Raw genomic sequence first — 23,189 nt, forward strand, 5'->3', positions numbered from 1 at the left:
ATTCATATTATTGTCTTTACTTTCAATTCGTAAGGCTTTGGAACTTCCGTATTTACTTTTACAAACTACATGTCCCATAATGCACCCTGTGGCAGTTCCCATTTCTTAGTTATTCCTATACAGCAGTTCTGGCACTACAATCCCCAGAAGCCTTAGAGAACAGTGCAGCTTTCGCTTTCCCAGGACTAGAGAGGGTGGCGGCCAATTACATTCACCTGTGCTGCTCCAGGTGCTGCTAATTAGCCTACTTCAGCACAGGGCAGCTCAGTATTTGAGCAGCTGCCTGCAGGAGCACAGGCGTCTTGCATTGAGCCTTCTACCAGCCCTTTGTTGCCCTGTTCCTTGGATATTTGCTGTGTCCTGTGGCTTCCAGTTCCTGCTCTTGTTCCAGAGCCCTGTGCTTCCTGCCTTGCTGCCCTGCGCCATCTCTCCCCTGCCTTTGGCCTGCTCCTGTGTGCCTTCCATACTGCAGCCCTGCTTCCTTGTTTGCAGCCCCCCTGTTTCCTGGCTACTGCTCCCTTGCTCTCTTCCTTGTTTGCAAACCCCTGTTCCCTGGCTACAGCCCCCTTGCTCCCTTTCTTTATTATCTGTAACTGAAGGGATAGCCCTAGTATTGTGCCAGGAAATAGAGCTAGAACAAAGTAGGTAACGAAAAAGGGGGGGGGGGGGGGCTCCTACTACATAGGATTACTTTTCACTCTAGTCTCGCTTAGAGTGTTCTACTGTGCTGTATCAGTGTGTTGCTTTTTAATAGTGCTTCACAAGTAAGCAGAGTATCCAAACCATCGGGTTATTTTATTCTGGATATGAATTCCAAATTATATATCCTGAGCCGTTGCTTTCATACTCAAAACATATTTGTTTTTATTAAGCAGAACCAGTCCCCAGGACTGGATTTTTATCTAGCATATTCATAGTGCAATAGAGGAACAGAATACGGTTGATGTGATTCTTTACACAAAACTAAAAACACATCACATTGTATAAATCAAGGGTGTGTTAGTATTATTTTTGTGAAATAAATATTGCATCATATTCACATTGTTGTAAAGAAATGACCAAAATTGACATTGATCGCACATACTGAAGCATTAATCTGCATTCTTATACATACGTCCCCTTGTAATAATCAAAAGTAAGGGTGTATTCATGCATAGGCATTTTGTTTTTGAAAAGAAGAAAAGTGAGAAATTCAAACTAGTTTAGCAGTTCTAGATTGACTTGTAGAACTGAAACTTGTTAGGTTAATCAGATCTTGGGTGAGTTAAAGGTATTTTCACAGATTACCAAGCCACTTGTCTTTATTAAGCCCCCTGTTTCCTGGCTACTGCTCCCTTGCTCTCTTCCTTGTCTGCAGCCCTCTGTTCTTGATCCCTGTCCTTCTCTTCCTTGAGTCTTCAGTCCTCCCCTTAGGTTATCCATTTCAGTTATACTGTTTCCTTCATTTCCTTCTGCTAGCTTTCTCTTGTCTTTCCAGTCCTGAGTTACTGTTCTACTATTCTGTGTACAGCTTCCCGTCGCCATTCCCTACATTCAGATACTAGGTTTCTGCCCTTCCTTCCTTCCGGATTGTGTTCTGAACCTTGTTCTCTTAAACTTCCTTTCCCTGGATATTTCTGTTCTTGTCTTCACTTGTGTCTTATGTAAATCCTTTGTACAGAGCTTGTCTGTTGGATTCCGGCAGGCAACCTCTGCCCCTTCCCTTGTCGCGTTTAAGTGTTGTACCGCGTGTCATTGTTTGGTTCCTGCTGGACCCGTACAGGCTTCAGTCTTGTGAGTACTGTTACCTTGTTCGTGCCTTAGGGTTTAGGTACAGACACCCACTGCTGTTGTTCCCAGCCATGAGCATTCAGAGTGGGCCCCTGTTATAGCAATCTGTGCAGAAGGCTGGAGTTTCCAAAGGTCCGTGGATAAACTCTTTCCCATTACTGCGTCCACCCCAAGAGGGAACCCAGCTTGTTTGTATCTTTGTATTCCCTGCCCCTTTTTTGTTCACAGCTTATGTTGCCCATCCTTTGTCTACAGGACTCGTTATAGTTCAGCTTCTTGTGTGTCCTTCTCGCTTTGGCTTAGTGAGCACGCCCTTACCCTTAGGCCAATCCTGACAGAATACTATCACTTTGGGGAAGATTCCCACAGCAATCACATGCCAAATTTGGATGGAGGGGCCTTGGATACACAGAAATGAATCCGTATACCAGTCAAAGATATATCAGACCAGAGGTTTCCCAAAAAGAGTGTCTGCTCTGAATCCAGAAAATAATGTCTAGCAAACATTTGGAAAAACATCTGCTCTTCATATTCCCTGAATAGGGACGTCAGCTGTAGCTGCTGCACCCCTTGGGGAGTATGCCACCATCCCCCCAGGAAGGCGCCTTATGCACAGCTTTGCACATGCGCCAGATACATGCCACTTTCCATCTAGAAATGGTCTGTTTAGTAACAGCCAACCCTTTTGGATGTATTCCTGCCAACAAGAGTACACTCATCAGAGCTAGAAATGTAGTGGATCAAATCCCTTCTCACTTTCTGAATATGCAAACCCTCCTGAGCCTTCAGTCAAAGTGAAGTTGGTAACTGCATTGAATGATTTACATTAAACTTTGTCACGGCCATCAGAAGACCATTTTGAACATCAGAAATCTGAAATCATCCAATTCACACTCCCATGGAAATGGCATACAAAGAGGAATACCCATTACCCAGGCCTTTAAAAAACGACATTATAGTTGGAATGCCAACGAAAAACGTATTTTGATTTTCTCATAAAATTGAGCAAAGAGGTCAGGAAGACCTTAACAGTTGCTACTTGCAAACCATCCTTGAGCAGGGCGTGTACAAACTCCAATGCCCTTGCCACCAAGGCTGCCAAAGGGCCCATCAACTTGTCATCACAAATGACAAAACCCAAACCACCTACCTACAAGTGTAAACTTTCCTTGTAATCTGCCTCTTTGCTACCAACCCGATCCAGTACTTTCTCTGAAATCCATGACACTGACATTGTAAACACACAAGGGTGTAACTGCAAGCTACTTGGATCTAGGGGACTAGCTGTATCCAATGCTGTGGTAATGCTGGAAAGCTTGCTTGCAGGCCCCCAACCCACTTATCCGCAGCCATTTTGGAGGTATAAGAACTCTGTCCCTCATGAATGCCTTTGCCTCCCAAGTACCACATGCAACACCAGCACTTGAAAAGCAACATTCATCCTCACATGCATCCACAGAATCAACATTGTGTTTCCCAACAGCTCCTCTCCTGGGGAGCCCTCTGGAACAGTTGATGCTTTGTGCATTCATGAGTCACACACAGATCAGCCCGTTAATGGCCACACATACACAAAGTGGTATATCACAAAACCGACGAAGGAACCCTTTGGAAACATGCAGTGCACCATGCTGCTCATATTTCGTCTTCTACTGCCAAATGATTCATGACTGTAGGAACACTTGGCATGTCTCTAGAAATCGCCCATAAACACAGCATCTCTGCCTCCATGTAAAATGTGATGGAATATACAGACCCATTCTTGTTGACATAGTCCATTGCAATGGCATTATCAATCATTATCATCACAGGTTTCCCTTGCAACTTCAGCTGCTAAGTCTGCTAGATCAATCTGATTGCTCTAAGCTCCTGCACATGTATATGAGCCTTACTTATCTCTCCAACCAGGTGGCCCCAACTGAACTCCGCCATGCAAGTCTTACTTTCAACGGAACTAAACCTCTAATTTCTGCCCCGGTTTTCTCGCATCTTGATTAGTGTTCTGCTCTCTTGCTTGGTTTCCCCTGCCTCCAGACTTGCCCCCCGCTGCTCCATTTTCAACTCTTCTATTCGTAATCGCATTTTTGTCTCTCTGATCGCTCGCCCATTCCTACTTCTCTTCAGTCAATTTCATGGCTCTCTTTTGAATCTAGTTTACGCTTTACTTTTTATACATTGTTTACAAAACCATGCAAGGCCTTGCATCACCCTATTTTTCCTCCTTAATCTCATTTCATGTTCATTCCTCATCCCTGCACTCTCAATCTGTTCCTTTTATCTGTCCCCAAACCTCCTTGTGCGCAATCTCATTTCCACTCGTTTCCCATGCTTGCTCCCAAACACTGGAACTCTCTACCTCTATCCGTGCACTCCTCTACCTTAACTATTTTCCTTTCATTTCCTTTCTTCTCAAATGTAATTTTGTCCTCCCTTTTGATTTTTGATTTGTTTTACCTATTTGTTACCACTTAATGTTCAGCGCTTTGGCGAAAGCGCTATATAAATAAATTACAAATGGAATTACAAATTACAAGTGCCACAATATGCCAATGGGGTTTTCTGTCAGAAACTGTTCTTGAAAGTCTGCAAGATCAAAGACTCCCTCCACCATCAAATCATCCACCAGTGCAGATTCTGTCGCAGGGAATTGCGCACCAGAAACACATTTGCCTATAAGCATGCTGACTGTGTTCACTGCAATCATAATGAGCCCTGCTTAAATCTCATCTGCAGTCTCAGATGTGGCATCAGCAAAATGCAAGACCCCAGCTGCCTAATCAGCAGAACAACCTTGCTGTTGCAGTTTTCAGAAGTTGGAAAGACCTCTCATCGCGATCATTTGAAATCAATTTGTTGGTGGGAAAGTCCTTATCTACAGTACCCTTCCTTATACAATAAGTCCGATGGCTGGGAGCAGGTTGGAGTTAATCAAATCGAGGATAAAATTAGGATGGCGGTGAAACGGCATTGTCTGCCTCAGTGTAAAAAGATTGTTATTGACTTGCTGATTTTACAAGTCAAGCATCAAGTTAGAGAAACACCCCTACCGACAATCTCTGATGCACTGGCATTATCAACATGACCTTTGACAAAAGAGGCCGTGCTGAGTTTGGGAAGAATGCCAGCACCCCGAAACGGCTATGGTGTTTTGTCACAAAACACTTTGTGTTTTCTGTGTGCTGGTAGATTGGAATATATATAAGTTCACATTCTGTAGTTCCAAAGACAGCATCCAATCTTTGTGCCCAAGCATTAACATGCTGAATTTGTCTTCTCATATACATCTTTAGAGGCCTTAGATCTAAAATGTGTCCGTTTCCCTGGTTCTTTCGGAAATCAGATAATATCTTGCGTTGTATTAGCAGCATTGTACTCTCCTTTCTGAATGTCTTCTATTGCTTTTTTTTGGACCACTGGATCTACATCCAGAAGCAACTGTAAAATGGTTTATTGAAGGAAATCTGGAAGAACATACAAAAAATGAAGCATTGCTTCCTGAATGATACACAAGAAATACTTTATTCCGTTTATGTGATTTAGCCGGTCCAGACAGAAGACTTATGTGCAGAGTCCTTGTCTTTGGAGTACAGGGAATGGGACCATTCTACCTCCATGGCCAGAATGTCCCTTGAGGGTAGGCTATACTCCAGGAAGTGGGCCATGTTTTTCAAAGCATTTCCTGAAAAAGGACATGATTTTCCACTCTGAAATAACTTTCAGCAAAGACGGTGCTAATTCTCTTTGTATTATTTGGATTGGATAGGATTTTGGTAGTTGAAGAGTCGATTGCCAAAATTTTCCTTCTAGGGTAGGCCATATTTTAGCATCCAAAAGGAGTGAAGTTTCTGCTCCGTACGTGAGGATTGCCACCACTTTTGCTCTATAAAAATCCACCAATCGTTTCAAAGAGAATCTGCAAAATCGCGTCAATAGAATCTTTGCTTGTCCCGTCAAGTTTCTTGCTTTGTTTCTCAGATCCATGCATCTGGGTAGTTCATTTTTATCATTGTTCACACAAACTCCTAGGCATGTGAAGGCGGAAACCGCTGTGATTTTCCTATTATTTAGGAACCATTGTTCTCTTTTCACTTTGTTTCTCCCTGTCCCTTCATGGGTGGCCTTCGAGAGTAACTTTCTTTCCTGCAATGATGGACTACCAAACATCTCACACTGTAAACATGACAGTCCATTTTACATGTAATTTTATTGGTTACTTGTAAGATGACTCAAATACAGAAATCAACTCACTCAAACTTGTGAAAAGGACCACACATGAAATAATACAGATGCTGAGAAAATAAAATAAAACAGATTTTAAACTTGTTTCAGAGAGAAGACCGAAACCTGTGGTGTCAGAAAAGAAGCAGAGATTAAGGCAGACACTGCCAGTTATACCCCTAAGGTGCATCAATTCTATTCAGAGCCATGCAGAAATAACTGTGCATGGGCTGCAAGCGGACTGCATCTCCCAACAATGTTCCGAGTTTGCCTCCCCCCACCCCCCGCCCCGACAGCTGAGGTACCTCAAAAGGTGAAGAATCTCCTGAGGAAATAGCATCCATTAGAAATATTGCTTTCTAATGAATCTAAAGAAAGCTAAAGACAATGTGAAAAGTCAATACATAGAACGGATATCAAAGGGAATAGAAAGCAAAGCGTGGAAGGAGAATGCAAGGGATGAAAGGAATGCTGCAATGACAACTTGGTTTCAACTCAAGGGTTCAATAAGAACTGAATGATAAGTGGAGAGTGACTTATTTTAAATGAAATGTAGTGTGAAGGAACAGATTTAGCCAAATTAAGAAATTATACTGAAAACAATGGTTATATATTTAAGGTTTAGTGCCTAGTCTAAAAGAAGACAAGGCAACTTTGAAGAATGTATGCATGCATACATCTAGATTTAGGTTTCAGTGGCAATGGCAAGTACGATTCTCTTCTAAAGGGCCCACTCTTTCAAAACCTTTTATCAGACTGCATTTCAATATAATTGTAAATGCTGGCCATAAAGTAATGTTGCTTTACACCGTTGCATCAATTTCTATTCTCAAATGCATCATCAGTTTCCAACCATTTTTTAGACCCCAGTTCCTATGGATCTGGAAAGCAGTGTAACCAAATGAAATAAAAGACCTTGGGACGATTGCGTTTGACATTCATAATGTTACAAAGCATACTTCGCTCCCGTTTTTCTCTCTTGCACGTTCTCAAACAACCCCAGTACACCCTTCTCTAGCAGCAAGGGACCTTGTATTAGAACACATAGGGCCTTATTACACGGAAGGCGATAAGGGTTAACGGTCACCGGTAATGGTACCGGTGACCGTTAACCCTTACCGCCTTACTACGAGGTCCCTTAGCGGGTTGGTACTTTAACGCCTGCTTTTAGCAGGCGTTAAAAACCAACCCGCTAAGGGACCTTGGTGCTAATTACGGCACCGCAAATTTGCGTACCTTAATTAGCACCTTCACCATTCCCATTATGCCCTATGGGGCAAAAATGGGAAGGGCAATGGTGGAAGGGGGAATTACCGCCCCGCCAACCTTGGAAAAGGGCGGTAATTCCCTTTTCCACCAAGGCGGTGCCGGTATTTTACCGGCATGGACCAAGGTGCTATTAGCACCTTGGTCCACCGCCTACCGTGTAATGAGGCCCATAGAAGTGGTGGGAATCAGCCATTAAGTTCTACATAAGAACACAAAATGATCATCATTAATCATTCTTCTAAAATATTGCTCGTCAAAAGTACACATGACGCCCTCTTCCTGATCCCTCCTCTACCCCTTCCTCCCTCCCACATATCTATCTGCTGCCTCTCTCCACGTGAGCTGCACTCCCTACGTTTGCCGGAAATATTTCCAGTGCCCCATCTGGCTGCTTCAGTCCTCAGATAGAAAACCTCTTGCACCTTCTCTGTTCTTAGTCATCTGCCAGTCCAAGCTGTTTAATAGCTCCTTATCTTCCAGTAGCCAACTACAAGGCCATGGTTCTCCCACTGCTCTATGTGTTGGCTCCTTCTGCCCTTTATGCCCAATAATCTCCCTGTCTCACATGCCCTTTTCATATTGCAGACACCTGTCATTATGCACACAACTCTTATCAATCTGTGTTTTGTCATCTCTACTCCACCAAGACATTTGTTATGCAAGTGTCCACCTTCATCAGCACAACACACCACACCCACCTCGCTCATACTTACTGACTTTTCTGTGGCGTTCAGCAGCAGTGTCCATCACATCTTACGGGTCACTCTCGCCTGCCCAGAACCCCCTGTTTCAGCAGTTTGGCTCTTACCTCTCCGACTGATCTTTTTCTGTCTCTGAAATCCATCACTTTCTCTGACCAGAGCCCTTGGCCCCCTTATATTTCCACTATACCCAAAACCCCTGGGTGACTTAATCTTATTTCCTCCCTCACACCCAAGCAAATGACCACATCATCCTTTGGAATGTAGACCAGCATCACTGGATGACTCATAATAGCCTTGCTGTTCATGTGCTCTTAAAGGAGCAGCAGCCGCCTGTATAGACAGATTATTATTAAGCAATGGGAAACATGGTTTGTTTTTCAATGTTAATTCTAGCTTTAAATGAAAAGGAAAATTGGTGGTTCCCAGCCGGATATTATGTGAGTCTATAAAATAGTCAACATAAGAGCTCTTCTTTCCTTTGCCTTCCATCCCATCATACCCTAACCTATAGTCAACAATCATGACTGCCTCACTACCATTTTGATATTGGGTGGCCCTCGTATTCAGCTCTGCCAAGACTGGGACATTCTACTTCTGGCCTACTAGGCTCCTATCAATTTTACTTCCCCCATAAACCTTGCCTCTCGACTCTCACCATGTCCTTCTGCTAGAATTCTCGGCATCTCAGTGGAGGCAAAAACAAAGCTAGTGCCCTTCATCGCTTCTACTGCCACTGCTACAAGGGGTCATTCGAAGAACAAATCAAAAACTGGTCTACACTTCCACATCGCCAAATCCCAAATGAAGTGCTTGTTCATTAGCAACCTCGCCTACTGCATCAGTCTTACACCGTACTACCCTCCACTCACATAAATCATTCATTTTGCAACTTGCAAGCTATTCCTCCTTCCAAGAGGCACACCCGCTCGTTCATAGTGCCATTTAGCCAGATGACTATTCATGTAACACAGCCGTCTCTTCAAACACCTTATCCTTGCCTTTAAGGCAGAGCATGATCCTAATCGCCTGCATATACACCAAAACCTTTCCTAGTACTTCCCAAATCGGACACTGTGCTCAGTCATTTTCAGTCCCTAAACCTACTTGCACTTCAACTCAATTGATGCTCTTCGAATTACTTGCACTCCTAGAATTAACATTGCACTGGATTTCTGGTAGAAATGCTCTCTGCTCGAATAAATGAATAAAGTAAGTTAACAATTGATACCGATCACCAGCTGAAATATTAGATGTGTGCAGCTGATAATGAAATATTGCCTATTATTGGTGGTTGTCGTTTCTTCTTATCTGAGGAAATATCAGGTAGGGTTGCATTGGTGGTGTGGGGGATTCCTTTTTTATCTAACTTGCATATATATTTGTGTAATTGTAGTCCTGTGCTAGAATGTTACCATAAAGAGGTGCAAAAGATACAAGTTACTTACCTGTAACTGTTGTTCTCCAGCATGGGTCTGGCATGGATTCACATGCTCATCAATATTCCCCGTCAGGCCGGGAATCCTCGGTATAGAAAAAAAAAATCAGTATTAGTTTCGTTTCTGATCTGTCTTTCTTAGTAGTAACCAATCACTGGTCTCTGGGTCATACCGCCCCCAGCCAATGACTGCCCTCTCCCTAAGCCCCGCCTCTGGCAGCCATCCTCAGATTTGGTAGCACGTAAAGTGGCAGTATGACCAAGTGAAGAGCTGCAGAGGGGTAGGCGGGAGGGTTCGCACGTGAATCCATGCCAGACCCACGCTGGAGAACAACAGTTACAGGTAAGTAACTTGTTCCTTCTCCAGCATGGGGTCTGGCATGGATTCACATGCTCATGAATAAGAGAATACATAGCAGTACACACATGCACAACCACGGGAGGTGGCAACAGGCTCAACATTAAGCAATACAACAACTCAACATTAAGCATCTCTTACCTCCTCACCAAGCTCACCTTAAGCGAACAGGTTGCGCAGCACTGCTTGGCCGACCCTGGACTCCTCCCTGGAGTCCCGATCGACGCAGTAGAATCTTGTGAAGGTGTGCGTCGACCTCCACATCGCAGCCCTGCAGATGTCCAGCAGGGGCACACCAGACAGGAACGCCGTGGTAGCTGCGATCGCTCTGGTCGAATGGGCTCTCGGACTGCCGGGCAGCGGTCGGTTTGCCAACCGGTGACAGTGCATGATGCAGCCGGAGAGCCATCTGGAAATGGAAGTCTTCGAGAGAGCCTTCCCTTGATTCACAGTCCCAAAGTTCACAAACAGCTGTGATTTCTTCCGAAAACTCTTCGGGCGGTCCACGTAGAACTTCAGCGCTCTAGCTACGTCCAGCGAGTGCAGAGTCCTTTCAGCCGGCGACGAAGGAGACGGGAAGAAAAATGGCATCACCAAGGGTTCGTTGAGGTGGAAGTCCGACGGCACCTTAGGCTTGAAGGAGGGGTGCGTCCTCAGCACCACCCTCGTGTCTTGAAACGTCAAGTATGGCAGCTTGCAAAATAGGGCCTGGATCTCTCCCACTCGTCGTGCGGAGGTGATGGCCACGAGAAACGCTGTCTTCCACGACAGAAAATTCAACGGTGCCGAATGCATAGGCTCAAATGGGGCCCCCATGAGCCTGGTCAGCACCACGTTGAGCACCCACGCCGGGGCAGGGGCCTTCACCGACGGGAATGATCAGACCAATCCTTTCATAAATTCCTTCACCAGTCGATGAGACCACAAGGACGCCCGTCCCGTAGTTCTGGTGTATCGTGAGATGGCAGCCAGATGTATCGTGATGGAAGCATGAGCTAGTCCAGCCTTGGCCAATGACAGTAGGTACAGCAATACTTGAGGGGCCGTAATCCACAGAGGGTTAATCTTCTGTGCACGGCACCAGACAGAGAACCTCTTCCATTTATGTCCGTAGCACTTGAGAGTTGAGGACGCCCTGGCCTTTGCAAGAACCTCTCTGCAGTCGGCCGGGATGTCGTACCCTCCAAACTCTAGCGTTGCAGGAGCCAGGCCTGCAAGCTCAGCGACTCCGGGTTGTGGTGAAGAATGCCGCCTCCTTCTCTGGAGAGAAGATCTGCGTCCGTCGGCAGCTTGACTGGTGTGGACATTGACAAGTCCAGAAGGTCCGGGAACCAGATCTGTCTCGGCCACGCCGGTGCGACGAGGTTCATCCTGCACCGGGACCTCTTGAGCTGGTTGATGAGCCGGAGCAGCAACGGCAGCGGAGGGAACACAAAGAAATAGGCCGTCCCAGGGGAACGAGAAAGCATCGCCCATGCTCCTCGGCTGGGGGAACCTGCTGGCGAACCTCCGGCACTTGGAATTTGTCGCCATCGCGAAGAGATCGATCTGGGGTTCGCCCCATTGTCGGAAGAGTCGATCCACTTGATCCTGGCGTAGTTCCCACTCGTGGCACGAGCGCAGCTCTCTGCTGAGTGAGTCGGCGATGGTGTTTTTTATTCCTGCCAGATGAAAAGGCACCAGAAACATCCCTTGGGCGACGGCCCAATGCCACAGATCCTGGGCTTCCTTGGATAGGGCAGGGGATCTGGTTCCGCCCTGCATCCGGATGTAGAACATCATGGTGGTGTTGTCGGTGAAGATCCTCACCACCATGCCCTTGAGGGACGGAATAAAAGACCTGAGGGCCCAGAACACTGCGCGGAGCTCCAAGATATTGATGTGGAGTGACTTCTCCTCCGGGAGCCAAAGGCCTCTCTCGTGAAGATCTCCGGAGTGCGCTCCCCAACCTTCCAGGGAGGCATCAGTCGTCACCGTCACCTGGTGAGCTGGGGTCTGAAAGTCCGTGCCCGCCGACAGATGAGAGCGGGTACCCCACAACCGGATCGCCTGACGGAACGTCTCGTTGAGAGGGATCCTGTCCTCGAAGCTCCCTGTCGACTGGACCCAGCGGGTGTCAAGGAACTCTTGTAAGGGGCGCATCCGAAGCCTGCAAAGGCGCACCAGATAAATGCAGGAGGACATCATCCCGAGGAGGGACTTGATGGATTTTACCCTGGCCATGTCCGTGGCCAGCAGATGCTGCACCTTGCCCAGAATGGTCCTGGTCCTTTCCTCCGACGGCGAGGCCAGCCGCGCCACTGTGTCGAACTTGGCTCCCAGAAACAGGGCGACTTCCGACGGAACCAGGTGGGTTTTTGGAAAGTTGATGGAGAATCACAGGTCCGTGAGCAGATGGATGGTCTTCGCAGTGTGCTCCACGGCGAGCTCCCTTGTCCTTGCCCGAATGAGCCAGTCGTCCAGGTAGGGGTAGACGTGGATCCCCTGTAGGCGCAGCCGCGCCGCCACCAGTGCGAGGCACTTGGTGAACACCCTGGGTGCCGACTTCAATCCGAACGGGAGGGCCTTGAACTGGTAGTGCCGCCCTTGGACCACGAATCTGAGGAACCTTCGGTGTCTTTTTAGAAACGGGATGTGGAAGTACGCATCCTCAAAGTCCAACGATGACAGGAAATTGCCCTCCTCCAGCTGTCCCAGCACGTGCTGGAGGGTGACCATCTGGAACTTCTGTGCCTTGATGTACTTGTTCAGTCATCGCAGGTCCAGGATGGGGCGCCATCCTCCTGTCTTCTTTTTTACGAGGAAGTACCTTGAGTAAACTCCGGAGCCCCAAAGCCTCTTTGGGACAAGCTCGATGGCACCTTTCTTGAGCATCGCCCTTCCAACAGTAGTTGAGGGATGTGATTTTCCTTCCTGGCCACGGGTGGAACGCGAGGGCACTTCTTCTGAAACTCGAGGGAGTGCCCTTGGGCCAGGGCGTCCAGCACCCAACGGTCAGTGGAGATGGACTCCCACAAGCTGACGAACCTTGCCAGCCGGCCTCCCACCGGGGTGCTTCGGCGGGGGCCCGACCCCACGGTCGGTTCAATCTTGTTTGGAGGCTGCCTTGCCTCCTTGACCTCCCTGTCGACGACGACGGGCACCACCTGACTTGCTGCGTCCCCTGTAGGCTTCCTGGGACGAAGATCTTGCCGCTTGGCGTTACGTGGAGGAGCCACTGCCGGATCCCTTGGAGGCACCTTGTCTGCCTCCGGAGCTCCGAAAGGACGGCCGTCGTTGTTGGAGCACTCCCAGTGCCCGGGCAGTCTCATTGTCTGTCTTGATGGCCTGAAGGGACTCATCAACCGCCTTCCCAAACAGGTTGTTCCCATCAAAGGGCATGTCCAAAACCTTGGTTTGTACGTCCTGGCGGAAATCTGTCGCCTTGACTCATCCTTGTCGTCTCAGGCAAACGCTGTTGCCCAACTGACGGAAACCGGTGTCGGCGATGTCCGTTGCCACCGTGATGGCGTGGTCCGAAGCAACCTCACCTTCCTGTAGGATTTCAAGGGCCTCAGCCCTTTTGGCGTCCAGAAGGAAGTCCAACAGAGGGGCGATTTTGAACCACAACTCCCTGTCGTAGCGGGCTACGATAGCCAGGGCGTTGGCCGCCTTGATAGTCGTCGCTGCGGATGAGATGACCCGTCGTCCTCTTCGTGTCCAGCTTCCTGCCCTCGCCGTCCGGTGGGGAAGTTGATGTCGAGGCCGATGCCCCCCAGTTTTCTTCTTTGCCGCCGCTGAGACGACCGAATCTGGGGTAGGTTGCGCCCAAAGGCACAAGTGCAGCGTCGGGGACCCCGGTACTTCTTCTCGTACCGGTCCCTCTTTGCCGGCGCCGTGGCAGGGTTCTTGAGGAGGGCGAGCCCCTCATCCCAGATGTCATCAAGAAGTGGTACGGCGAGGACCGTCTTCCATTTAGCCTCGCGCCGTTGGTAAAGGAACCCTTCCTTCTTCTCTTCTGGGCAGGGCTGGAAGAGCTCGGATGCCCTGGAAATCATGGCATGAAAGGATCCAATCTCTGTCGTCATCTGTACCGGTCGTAGCCGTGTCCGTGCCTGTATCATCCCTGTGGGTAGTAGACCGGGGGGAAGGCAGAGCAGGTGGGAGAGGTGGCGTAGGATGCGTCCTCCTCTTCTTATGCAGTGGACTTTCCGAAGGTCCCGGCTCCGGTTCCCCTGTCGGGTCTGGCTCAGGTACCTCCGTCAGGGGGAGGGGCAACCTTGTCCTGATCTCCGAGCATAAGGACTGAATCGCTGACAAAATGGCAGCCGAAGTGTCCTGCAGCACCGGAAACGACGGGCGCGAGGGCTCTTGAGGAACCTCGTCGGCGACACCGTTGCTCTCGTCGTCGCCCTCGTCGGGATCCCTCTTCCACGACTTTGATTAGTTCTTCTTCAGAGGTCGTGTCCGTATCCACGATGGCCACCTGCCCCTCCCCCACCTTTTCCAACGAGGACTTCATAGGGGTCTTCTCAATGGGCCTGAAAGATGACTCCCTCCGCGGTGGCAGGGAGACTCTGGGTCCTGAGGTCGCCTCCACTGGCGTAGCCTCCACAGGCTGAGCCAGGGCCGCTGCGACATCCTCAATCGAGGTCTTAGCAGGGTGAATTAAGGCCATCGTCACCTTCTGTATGCCTGGGGCCTTCACCTTGGGGGGAGGGTTCCGAGCCTCGCTCCCCCTCTGCCGGAATCTTCGAGATCGACCGGGGCCTCTCCAGAATCTTCGCCGGGTTCTCGGGCTTTCTCTTACCCGAGCCAGAGCGTTGGCTCGTGGTTGATGGCACCGGGGAGGATGCGCCCTGCCTGGCAGCCAAGGAGCCCAACCGTTCGCCGCTTCCGGTGCCCGCGGTGCTTGGCCTTTTGTTGGGCCCCCGTCACCGGGGCGCCCTCACAGGACTTAGAAGACTGCTCTGACTTCTTTTTCTTCTTCTCGCCTGACGGGCTCTTCCCTTCCAGCCAGTTGGCGAGACGGAGGTGGCGATCCTTCATGGTCCGCTCCGACATGTTCCCACAAAACGCACAGTCCTTCTCCGTGTGCGTCTTGTCCTCATGGAGACAGTAGAGGCATAACGAATGCTCGTCCTCCTTGAAAACATTCTGAAGCTGGCATCCAAGGCAGGTCCTGAACAGCTTCCCGGGCGTCGAGCTTCCTTTCTCCTGGGCCATGTCCGGGGTAGGCCTCTGAACTTCTGGAATCCTCAAAAAGCGTTACTCGACGAAATCTTCACCCTTGAGGGGCGTAGAAAACTCCGAAACGGATCCCCGTTGATCGGATGTAGAAACGGTGGAGCTTGAGGCTCTATTTAACCGAAGAATTTGAAAAATCTCCTGAAAAAGAGCGCAAACGCTGCAAAAGCCCGAGAGCTACAGCACGAGGACTCCCAACACTTGAACGTGCGGTAAAAATGTGAGGATGGCTGCCAGAGGCGGGGCTAAGTGTACAGAGAGAGGGGTATAGATTATTGATAAAGGTTCGTGAGGTTAAGGCAGACTGTCTCGATGCCTCTGCCAGTCTCCCATTGAAAAAATATGACTGCGATGTCAGGAAGCAGCTCCTCCCACATTTTAACCACTTTTTTCATGCCAATATTTGTCAGCTTTGGAAAGCAATTTAATGTTTGTTCTTCTCTCCTGGCTTGCATCCTCACTAGTTACTTACCTAATTTAAACAAATATTTTAGTTGGATATAAATCAGGAGGGAATATCCACCAAAAGTGGTGCTTCCTGCATCGGGCGTCTCCTGCCTAAATAACTAGGAGCCCAGTTGGTATACTAAATTGTTAAGTAGCAGCCTCACCATAGGGTTGTACTTTGATGCAATAAATACAGCCGAAAGGAAATGAAGCACAGAAGGCACTGCACACTCCAGACAAGCCCCCCAACAGGAGGCCAGAACACCTACATCAGAACAGGTCAAGCCAGCAGTAGCAAAGCAGTTGTGCTTTTATGCAACAAATAGAACAGAAAACAGGCGAGTTGCTTTATCCAGACAGGCCTACACAGGGATACAACCGGGATTGACCCACAGACAGGACACAGAAACTCCCCAGCAGCAGGGTGCACAGCATGGCCAACCACCAAAGGGACATTCAAGTACACCTCTCAATAGCGCCGACACTAAACATCTTCAGATCTTTCCCCATCAGAAACATGCGCCATCTGGGAAGCAACAGTTCCATAGCTATGGCCACCAGTAAAGTAGTGTTTCATTATGCTGTAAATTGAACTGAACACGCTTTGACACACAATGATCGTGTACAGGCACACGGGTAACGTTTAGTGCTTGATGATAGAATTCATTTGATAGTCCCAGAATAAAGTCTGAAACATCAGTAAAAGTATGAGACTTAGCAGGACATCACAAGCATCATAAACCTTCACAAACATTGCATAACGTTGCAAACCTTGCATGAGAAAATATAATACAGCATAGCACGAAATAGCAAAGCAAGTTGAGTGGTGAAGCATTAGACATGAATGTGCCAATTTTGACTTGGATTGTGTGCTCTAGGGGAAAGCATTTTACCCATCTAAGGGGTGCGCCTTTTAGGCCATAGTTAAGTTGGTTGGGAAAAATATTATGATTTAAAATGTATATTATGATTTAAAATGTAGTACACTGATAAAAGATCGAAAAGTTATCAAAATAGCATGCTTGGGGTCGAAGGAGGAGAGCGTCTTCTCCCTTATATTCATTAGCAGACTTTTGCCATTTCTTTGAGGATGGTGTCCCGAGTGTTTATCAAGGAACAAGTTGCACTTTTCAGTATAAACTTGAAGTTGGAAGCCGCCTAGTCTTTCCAAGACTTTAGCCAGGAACTCGAGGTGTGTTACTGGGCATATGCTGGGTACTTCAGGTGGGCTGCTTGGATTCTGGTTCTTTTTAACAAGTGGGGTCATAGTTCCCACCTTGACCCGACTCAGAATTGTACCCTGGATCGGGGATGAGTTGCAAACGTGGTTAAAACCGTGTGTAGGTATGAATGTGTTGTTTTGATCAAGAGGGCACGATACAGGTAGCCTGGCCAGATAAGGCTTTCATTTCGTGAGCTACGTTCACAATATTGGTCTCCTTTTGTAAAGGCTGTGAATTTAAACTGGGGACGGGATTCGTCAACTGTTCCATATGTCTAAAGGTATGGGGTGGGATTCATCAACTGTGCCGTATTTCTAAAGGTAAGGGGCATTACTTTGGATTGGTTCCCCTTTATCTTGAGAATAAAGAGAAGTGATATCAGGTGAGGGTTTGGTATTGTTCATTTGAGTCTGGTGGGATAATTCATTGATTTGAAAGAGCTCTACTCCTATTTGGGGCCTCGGAGATTCGAATGTCAAGGTATTCCTTTGTCCAATTATTTATTCCCCAGTGATATCCTCTGGCATGGGAAGCAATAGCAAACCTTGAATAGGAGTATGCCACGGAGGATACCTAAAAGGTAGATGACAATGGCAAGACTAAGCAAACTAAAGACTGCAACGCTCATGGCCATAGAGAGATGCACAAATGCCATGCGGCAGGGATCGAAAACTGGATTTGATGTCCAGGAGCAAAAAGAAACTCCTGGGTATCTGGCATCCCCTGTTGGGCAGGAGCTAATTTTGGGGGACCAGGAGCCAGTCCATAGAGCGCAGCAAATCTAACAGAGGCGCAAGATGCAAAATCTAACTTTGTCCATTACATATTGTACAATATGCTTTAGATGTCCAATGTGTGTGTTCAACACATTTCCAATACTACGCAGTTAATATCACATAACTAGGTTTGTACGGAACCACTTGGCTGGGGAGTCAAAAGTAGGGCCTGGTAGCTGTTGGTTTCAAGCTAACGAGGCTCCCCTTTGCTATAACCAGGAGCTAATTCGCTCCAACCTCCTGGCAATTTCGAAAAGAGCAAAGGTTAATGGTATAAACATAAGAAAGGTACCTTCTGATCCGCAGAATGCGCAGCAGCTTTCATCTTCAGCAGCTCCCGTGTCAACTTCTCAACCTGACCGTCTTTATGCGCAAGCTGCAGGGAATCCAAAATGCAAAGTAAACGCCAACTCTATTAATCGAACTAGGAGCGAGCGAGTAGGGGTTCTGAGCACTGACTGGGTAAAGATAACAATCTGTATTAGTTCAATGAGAGGTTCATTTTGGTGAACTTGGATATAAGAGGCCTGTGAGGATGGGAGAAAGCTAAGACCTATGCATCTGTTCAGAACACTAATATTCTAATAATGGAATCCGAGATGGTCTGCCACGAAGGCAGATGTATACTGCATGCTGGTGGGAATCAAGCAAAACATACCTAGACTACTGTATCCGGACAAGAGGAAACTTTGTGTTGAATAGCTGAGCCATTACTCCATGAAGCGTCACAGAATGGCATCAGGCAAGGACGCCCTTTTTTTAAAGTTTAGAGGAAAAAGGACCTTTCTAGGCGACTCTGATGAGGTTCTTTCATACCGCCCATATATTCTCTTCCAGAGGATTGGATTCGCCCACCAATGATCTGCGGGCTTCCCTTTACACAAAAAGCACAATCCTAAGAGGTCTGCATAAGACCCAAAAACAGTCAAATCCAGGTTTCATAGCGTGCAGAGACTAACATCTGGGACACCTAATGGAACTAAACCAACTCCCAACAGCTGCGAGGAAGCACATATGTGGTGACCATGCATGCTGAAACGTACATTAAGCATAAGGAGTGTGGTCCATATTGGGATCTCATTTTGGAATGAAACAAATGGGTCATATTTATTTTTGCAAGAGAAGGTTCCGGAGACTCCAAACAATTGTGCTCCTCCCAAACAATTTTGCTCCCCCCTCGCCTTCCACGGCCATAGATCAAAATAGCTGCAGACTCTAGGACAGTCAAAAAAGAGCCAGAGGTCATCTGAAAATGTGTGCCCGTTGGTGTAAAGCATTGCTGATTCCAATGGTGCTTGTGCCTTTCATGTAATAGCGGGTAGCTTGTCGATGTGAACTGTAAAACGAAGACTGCCACTGGTCTACTTTCCTTTTTAAATGGCCTTCAAATTTTGCAAGAAACCAGGGACTCTAACACGTATCACTGAAATGTGATTTATCAGAGCTCCGATGGGCTCTTCAGTCACTTTAAGATGGGGTACAACATTTAGGCTTGGTAACTTGATTCCTAGGTGGATGCTAAAACCAACTTTAAGACAAAAAAAAACAGAAATAGCTTCCAATGTACACTATGTGTGGTTAATAACTTTATGTGATAGAAGGCACACTTCGCCTTTTGGGTTTCTTTCCACGACTTAATCCGTTCTGTTGCATAGTTGCCAAAAAGGTGGTCTCAAAAGTAGGCATATCTCAAGTTCTTTAGGTTTTTGCTTAGAGACCTGAAGACTTAGTGTTGAATGCCCATCGTTCAGAGGCACGTGAATAAATTCAAAGTAACACCACCCGGCTATGTGCAGACACACGCTCATAATGTGTTTAGAACCCAGTCTCCCAGTTCCACAAGAAACACAGACATCGTCTTCAACTAAGAAGTGCTTCAAATCTGCCAAACTGAACCATAAAATACTTTAAATATTTTAAAGTCCATAAAGCAAATTCCTCTGTTAACGCAGTTTTTGCACCAGCCTCTGTTGAGGATGCTACACCAACTAACCCTAGGGGAAGGCTAAAACACCTGACAAGAAAGGAAGCCAACACTCTCAAACGTTGGTCCTGTGGTCCTGTGAGTGAACGGCTCAACTCTCAGGAAGGGGTAGTAGGTCGACACAGAGGTATAATTAGTCCACACACATAAATCTAGAAAATACATTACACCGATATACTGAGAAATATATACTTTAATAAAGTCACACATACAAAACTATCAGGTCAAATAAGCAATTTAGTCATAATACATAGTATTAACTTGATAACAAGTATATTTAAAAACAGTAATGCCTATACAGGGACTCTCCTAAACCCAATGTCGTATGTGGGCCCTTTTAGCACCCAACATAAAATAGCAGGGGGCGGTGGCAGTAGACCATACAACCAAACAAGTAGGTAAGTCCTAGTAGTTTGCACAACTAAGTGCATTGTCCTAAAGATAAATCCAGAACCTAGTGCATGTGCAAAGCGCTATACCTGGTGGTGAGCGCCTAACACATACGGTAGGGTATGGGATGGGATTAAAAAGTGAAACGCCATTTTATCCTGAGGAAATATAGATTTACAATCCCTAAGGCGTAAAACAGAATTCCTCATCCATTTCAAACTCCTTAGCCTTTGAAACAGTATTAATGTCCAGATCAATAAATTAAGGCCATAAGGAAGATCGAACCACAATACACTTTAGCCAAAGCTTCCAAGACTCAAGGGACATCTTTGCAACAATGCTTTCCAGTTATATTTCATGTGAAATATACACATTGTTACTAAATACAGTCACAGTGTTTACAGTACATTTACCAGTGCAGAAATGAAAAAGGAGTATAAATCATAGTTAGCTTCTGAAATGGTAAATCCTAGGCCAGAACTCAGTGAACCCTGTTGGATCCAGTACAAATGTTCTTGGGCAGGTAAGAACCCAGAGTCAGTTTAAGGACAGTTCCAGTGTTAGTTCAAAGTTCCATAGAACATCATTATATACTCAAAGCCCATCCAGACTGAGGGAGGTGCGTCCTACCCCACCATGTGCAATTGCTGTAACAATCAACCCAGGAAAGGCCACAGAAGATGGCAAGCATGAGTTTCAGATGTCAGAAGATGGACCCCGAAAGTAGTAGTAGCAGAACAGGAAACATGCAATGCAAGTCTAGTGGGAAACACGGTTAGGCCAGGAATTACTACCACAGTCCATGGAGGAATCTTGTGAATAATCACCCTTCCTAGGACCCCAAGATAGCTACGCACATCAGCAATTAGGGTGGAAATGGCTCCAGGGATCCAAAACAACCTGGTAAGTAGCCAGCCTTTCTCCACAGGGGCAAATTGCAGAATTTGGGTCTCTAGGACTTGAACCCTTGGTCAACTAAGGCCCGAAAATAAACAAAAAATAAACAGAAGCTCCTCCCATGATCTCTACCTTCAAGCCAAGGGTGCAAAATCCAGTGAGGGAGTCTCCAACGAGAAGAGGGAACTCAAACTAACGGCTCCATCAGCTAGGCGAACAACAAATGGCAGCAGCATTGCAACAAACTGTCCCAGGATGGAGACCACAGCTGGTGGCACCCTTGGATGTCCCAAACTGAAGATCCAGCACAGTGATGAACTCGCAGCACCTCTGTATTCCTGCAGCAAACCACAGCCAAGTGCAAGATCCTGGTAGTAAACTGTAGGATGTAGCCATAAAACGGCCCAGAAATGGTCCCAAAGCGGAGGACTAGACCCAAGCAGATGTGGGGAGTCACCTGAAGTCTCCATGCAATCCAAACTGGACTTCTCTCAGCAAAAAACCCAAACCGGGACAAGGCCAAGCCACTGAACTTAGCAAGTATTGCCAAGTGAGGGCTTTAAAAACAGCTAAAGCGACAGGAATAGACCGAAAAACTCCTTCAGCAGGTTGTCAGATCTGCCACCTCCATGTTCCAGCAACACAGCAGCAAGAGAGCGAGTTAGGAGCAGGGCAAATCTAAATACCTCTGTGAAAGGGGCTTGGCGACAGGCCTGATAGCCAATCACAAAAAGGGGCTGGGGGCAGAGGGTCAGATGACCAACCATACTAGTTGGTCACTGGAACTGCCACTCAGTCAAAGCCACCCCACAGGAAGTGAAAGGACTTTTCCAGGGATCTAAACAAGCCTAAACCAGTTAGGACAAATATGGACGCTTCCATAATAGGCTCACAAAGAGTCCACATGATCAGAATGCCCATTTTGAGCCAACCTCATGGTCACCTAAACAAAGGGAAGGCCTAGAAGAGCAAATGGATAGGAGCAGATACTTATAAAAACATTGGTACCCCCCAATGGCTACCACAAAATGTGCACTGGTCAATAATTGTCACCTGTGTCTGTTTTACTGTTGATACCGTGTGTATGTGGTGTGTGTGTGGTGTGTGCGTCTTCAGCCTTATTTTTATCACACAGCATCTCTGTGGGGACTTTACATCATTATAATTACACACCATCTCTATGGGGACATAATTATCATTATCACGCACCATCTCTGTGCAGACTTTAACATCAGTATATTCAAACACCATCTCTGTGGGGTCGTCAACCTATTTATAATTGCACACCGTCTTTGTGGGGACTAAATCATTACCCTTATCACAAACCATCTCTGTGGGGTCTTCAACTTCCTTTTAGACAAACACCATCTCTCCGGGGACTTACCATCATCACACATCTCTGTAACAAACTTAAAAACATTATACACACATGCCATCTCCATGGGGACATAATCATCACTGTTATCATATGCCATCTCTGTAAAAGACGTTAATGTTATTATCATCAAACATCATCTTTGTGGGGACTTAAAAATCTGAATATACATACACCATCTGTGTGGGGGCATTGAAATCATTATAATCAAACACCATCTCTATGAGGATTTTAACATCATTATAGTCAAACACCATCTGTTTGAGTGCTTCAACATCATTATCACACATAACCAATTTTGGGATTTGTATTGCACATGGTTCTACTAGAGGAAAACTGGTGTTGGGGTCTTAGTGGGTCAGATGGGGAGCCCTCTGCAAAGCCAGCAGTGTTGACAAGTCGAAGCCAGACGTGCCTCAGGGCCCAACGCTGGTATGGTCCTGTGTGGTTTGTGAAAGTGGCACTTGGATTTCTCATTTATATGGCAGTGAGAGCCCAGGTTCTATTAAATAGTGCTAGTATGCCGAGTTAGCCAAAGGATGAGGGGATGAGTGAAATAAATAGAGGCGAGAGCTTTGGCATGCCTCCATCTGGTTCATGTGATATTAATATGCATATGGCTGTCATGTGTGAGGTGGATATATTTGTGTAGTGTAAAGCAGCAGGCGAAGGAGAGGTAAGTCTTTTAGGTGAGGAATAGGAGATGGGAAATGAGGACAACCGTTGGGGAGTTTAATACTAGACTGAAATGTTTGAGTTCCCATCTTTTGTTGACCTCTGCGTGGCCTCTGGATGTCTCTAATAACATTTTTATTGTCACACACCATCTCTGTGGGGACTTTAAAGATATAATGACACACCATCTCTGCGGGGCCCTTATCATGATTATCACTATACATTGCTGTGGAGAATTTAAATTGACCATAATCAAACATGATCTCTATTGGAAAGGTAACTTCACTAATATTAAACATGATCCAAAAGTAGATAACATCTCACCATTCCTAAAGAGGAGATGTGTAAATAGGGAAGATGGTGCCTGTGGAAGAATGAAACTTGAATTTGAAATCCTGCTCCCTTTTTTATCACAACGTGTAATCCTGGTTCAATCATGTTA

General features: G+C 46.8%; 1 protein-coding gene across 2 annotated transcripts in view; it reads right to left on the reverse strand.

Moving 5' to 3' along the window:
- The window catches only part of PMFBP1 (polyamine modulated factor 1 binding protein 1), a 1,360,893-nt gene that overhangs the window by 635,774 nt on the left and 701,930 nt on the right, over positions 1-23,189 (reverse strand). For both annotated transcript variants that reach the window (XM_069635509.1, XM_069635508.1), the window contains one exon: positions 17,719-17,802. In XM_069635509.1, the coding sequence (XP_069491610.1) occupies positions 17,719-17,802 (84 nt within the window). The remainder of the gene's footprint in view (positions 1-17,718; positions 17,803-23,189) is intronic.

This window comes from Ambystoma mexicanum, chromosome 1q (assembly GCF_040938575.1).
Source record: "Ambystoma mexicanum isolate Mex_15411 chromosome 1q, UKY_AmexF1_1, whole genome shotgun sequence".
Taxonomy (NCBI): Eukaryota; Metazoa; Chordata; class Amphibia; order Caudata; family Ambystomatidae; genus Ambystoma; species Ambystoma mexicanum.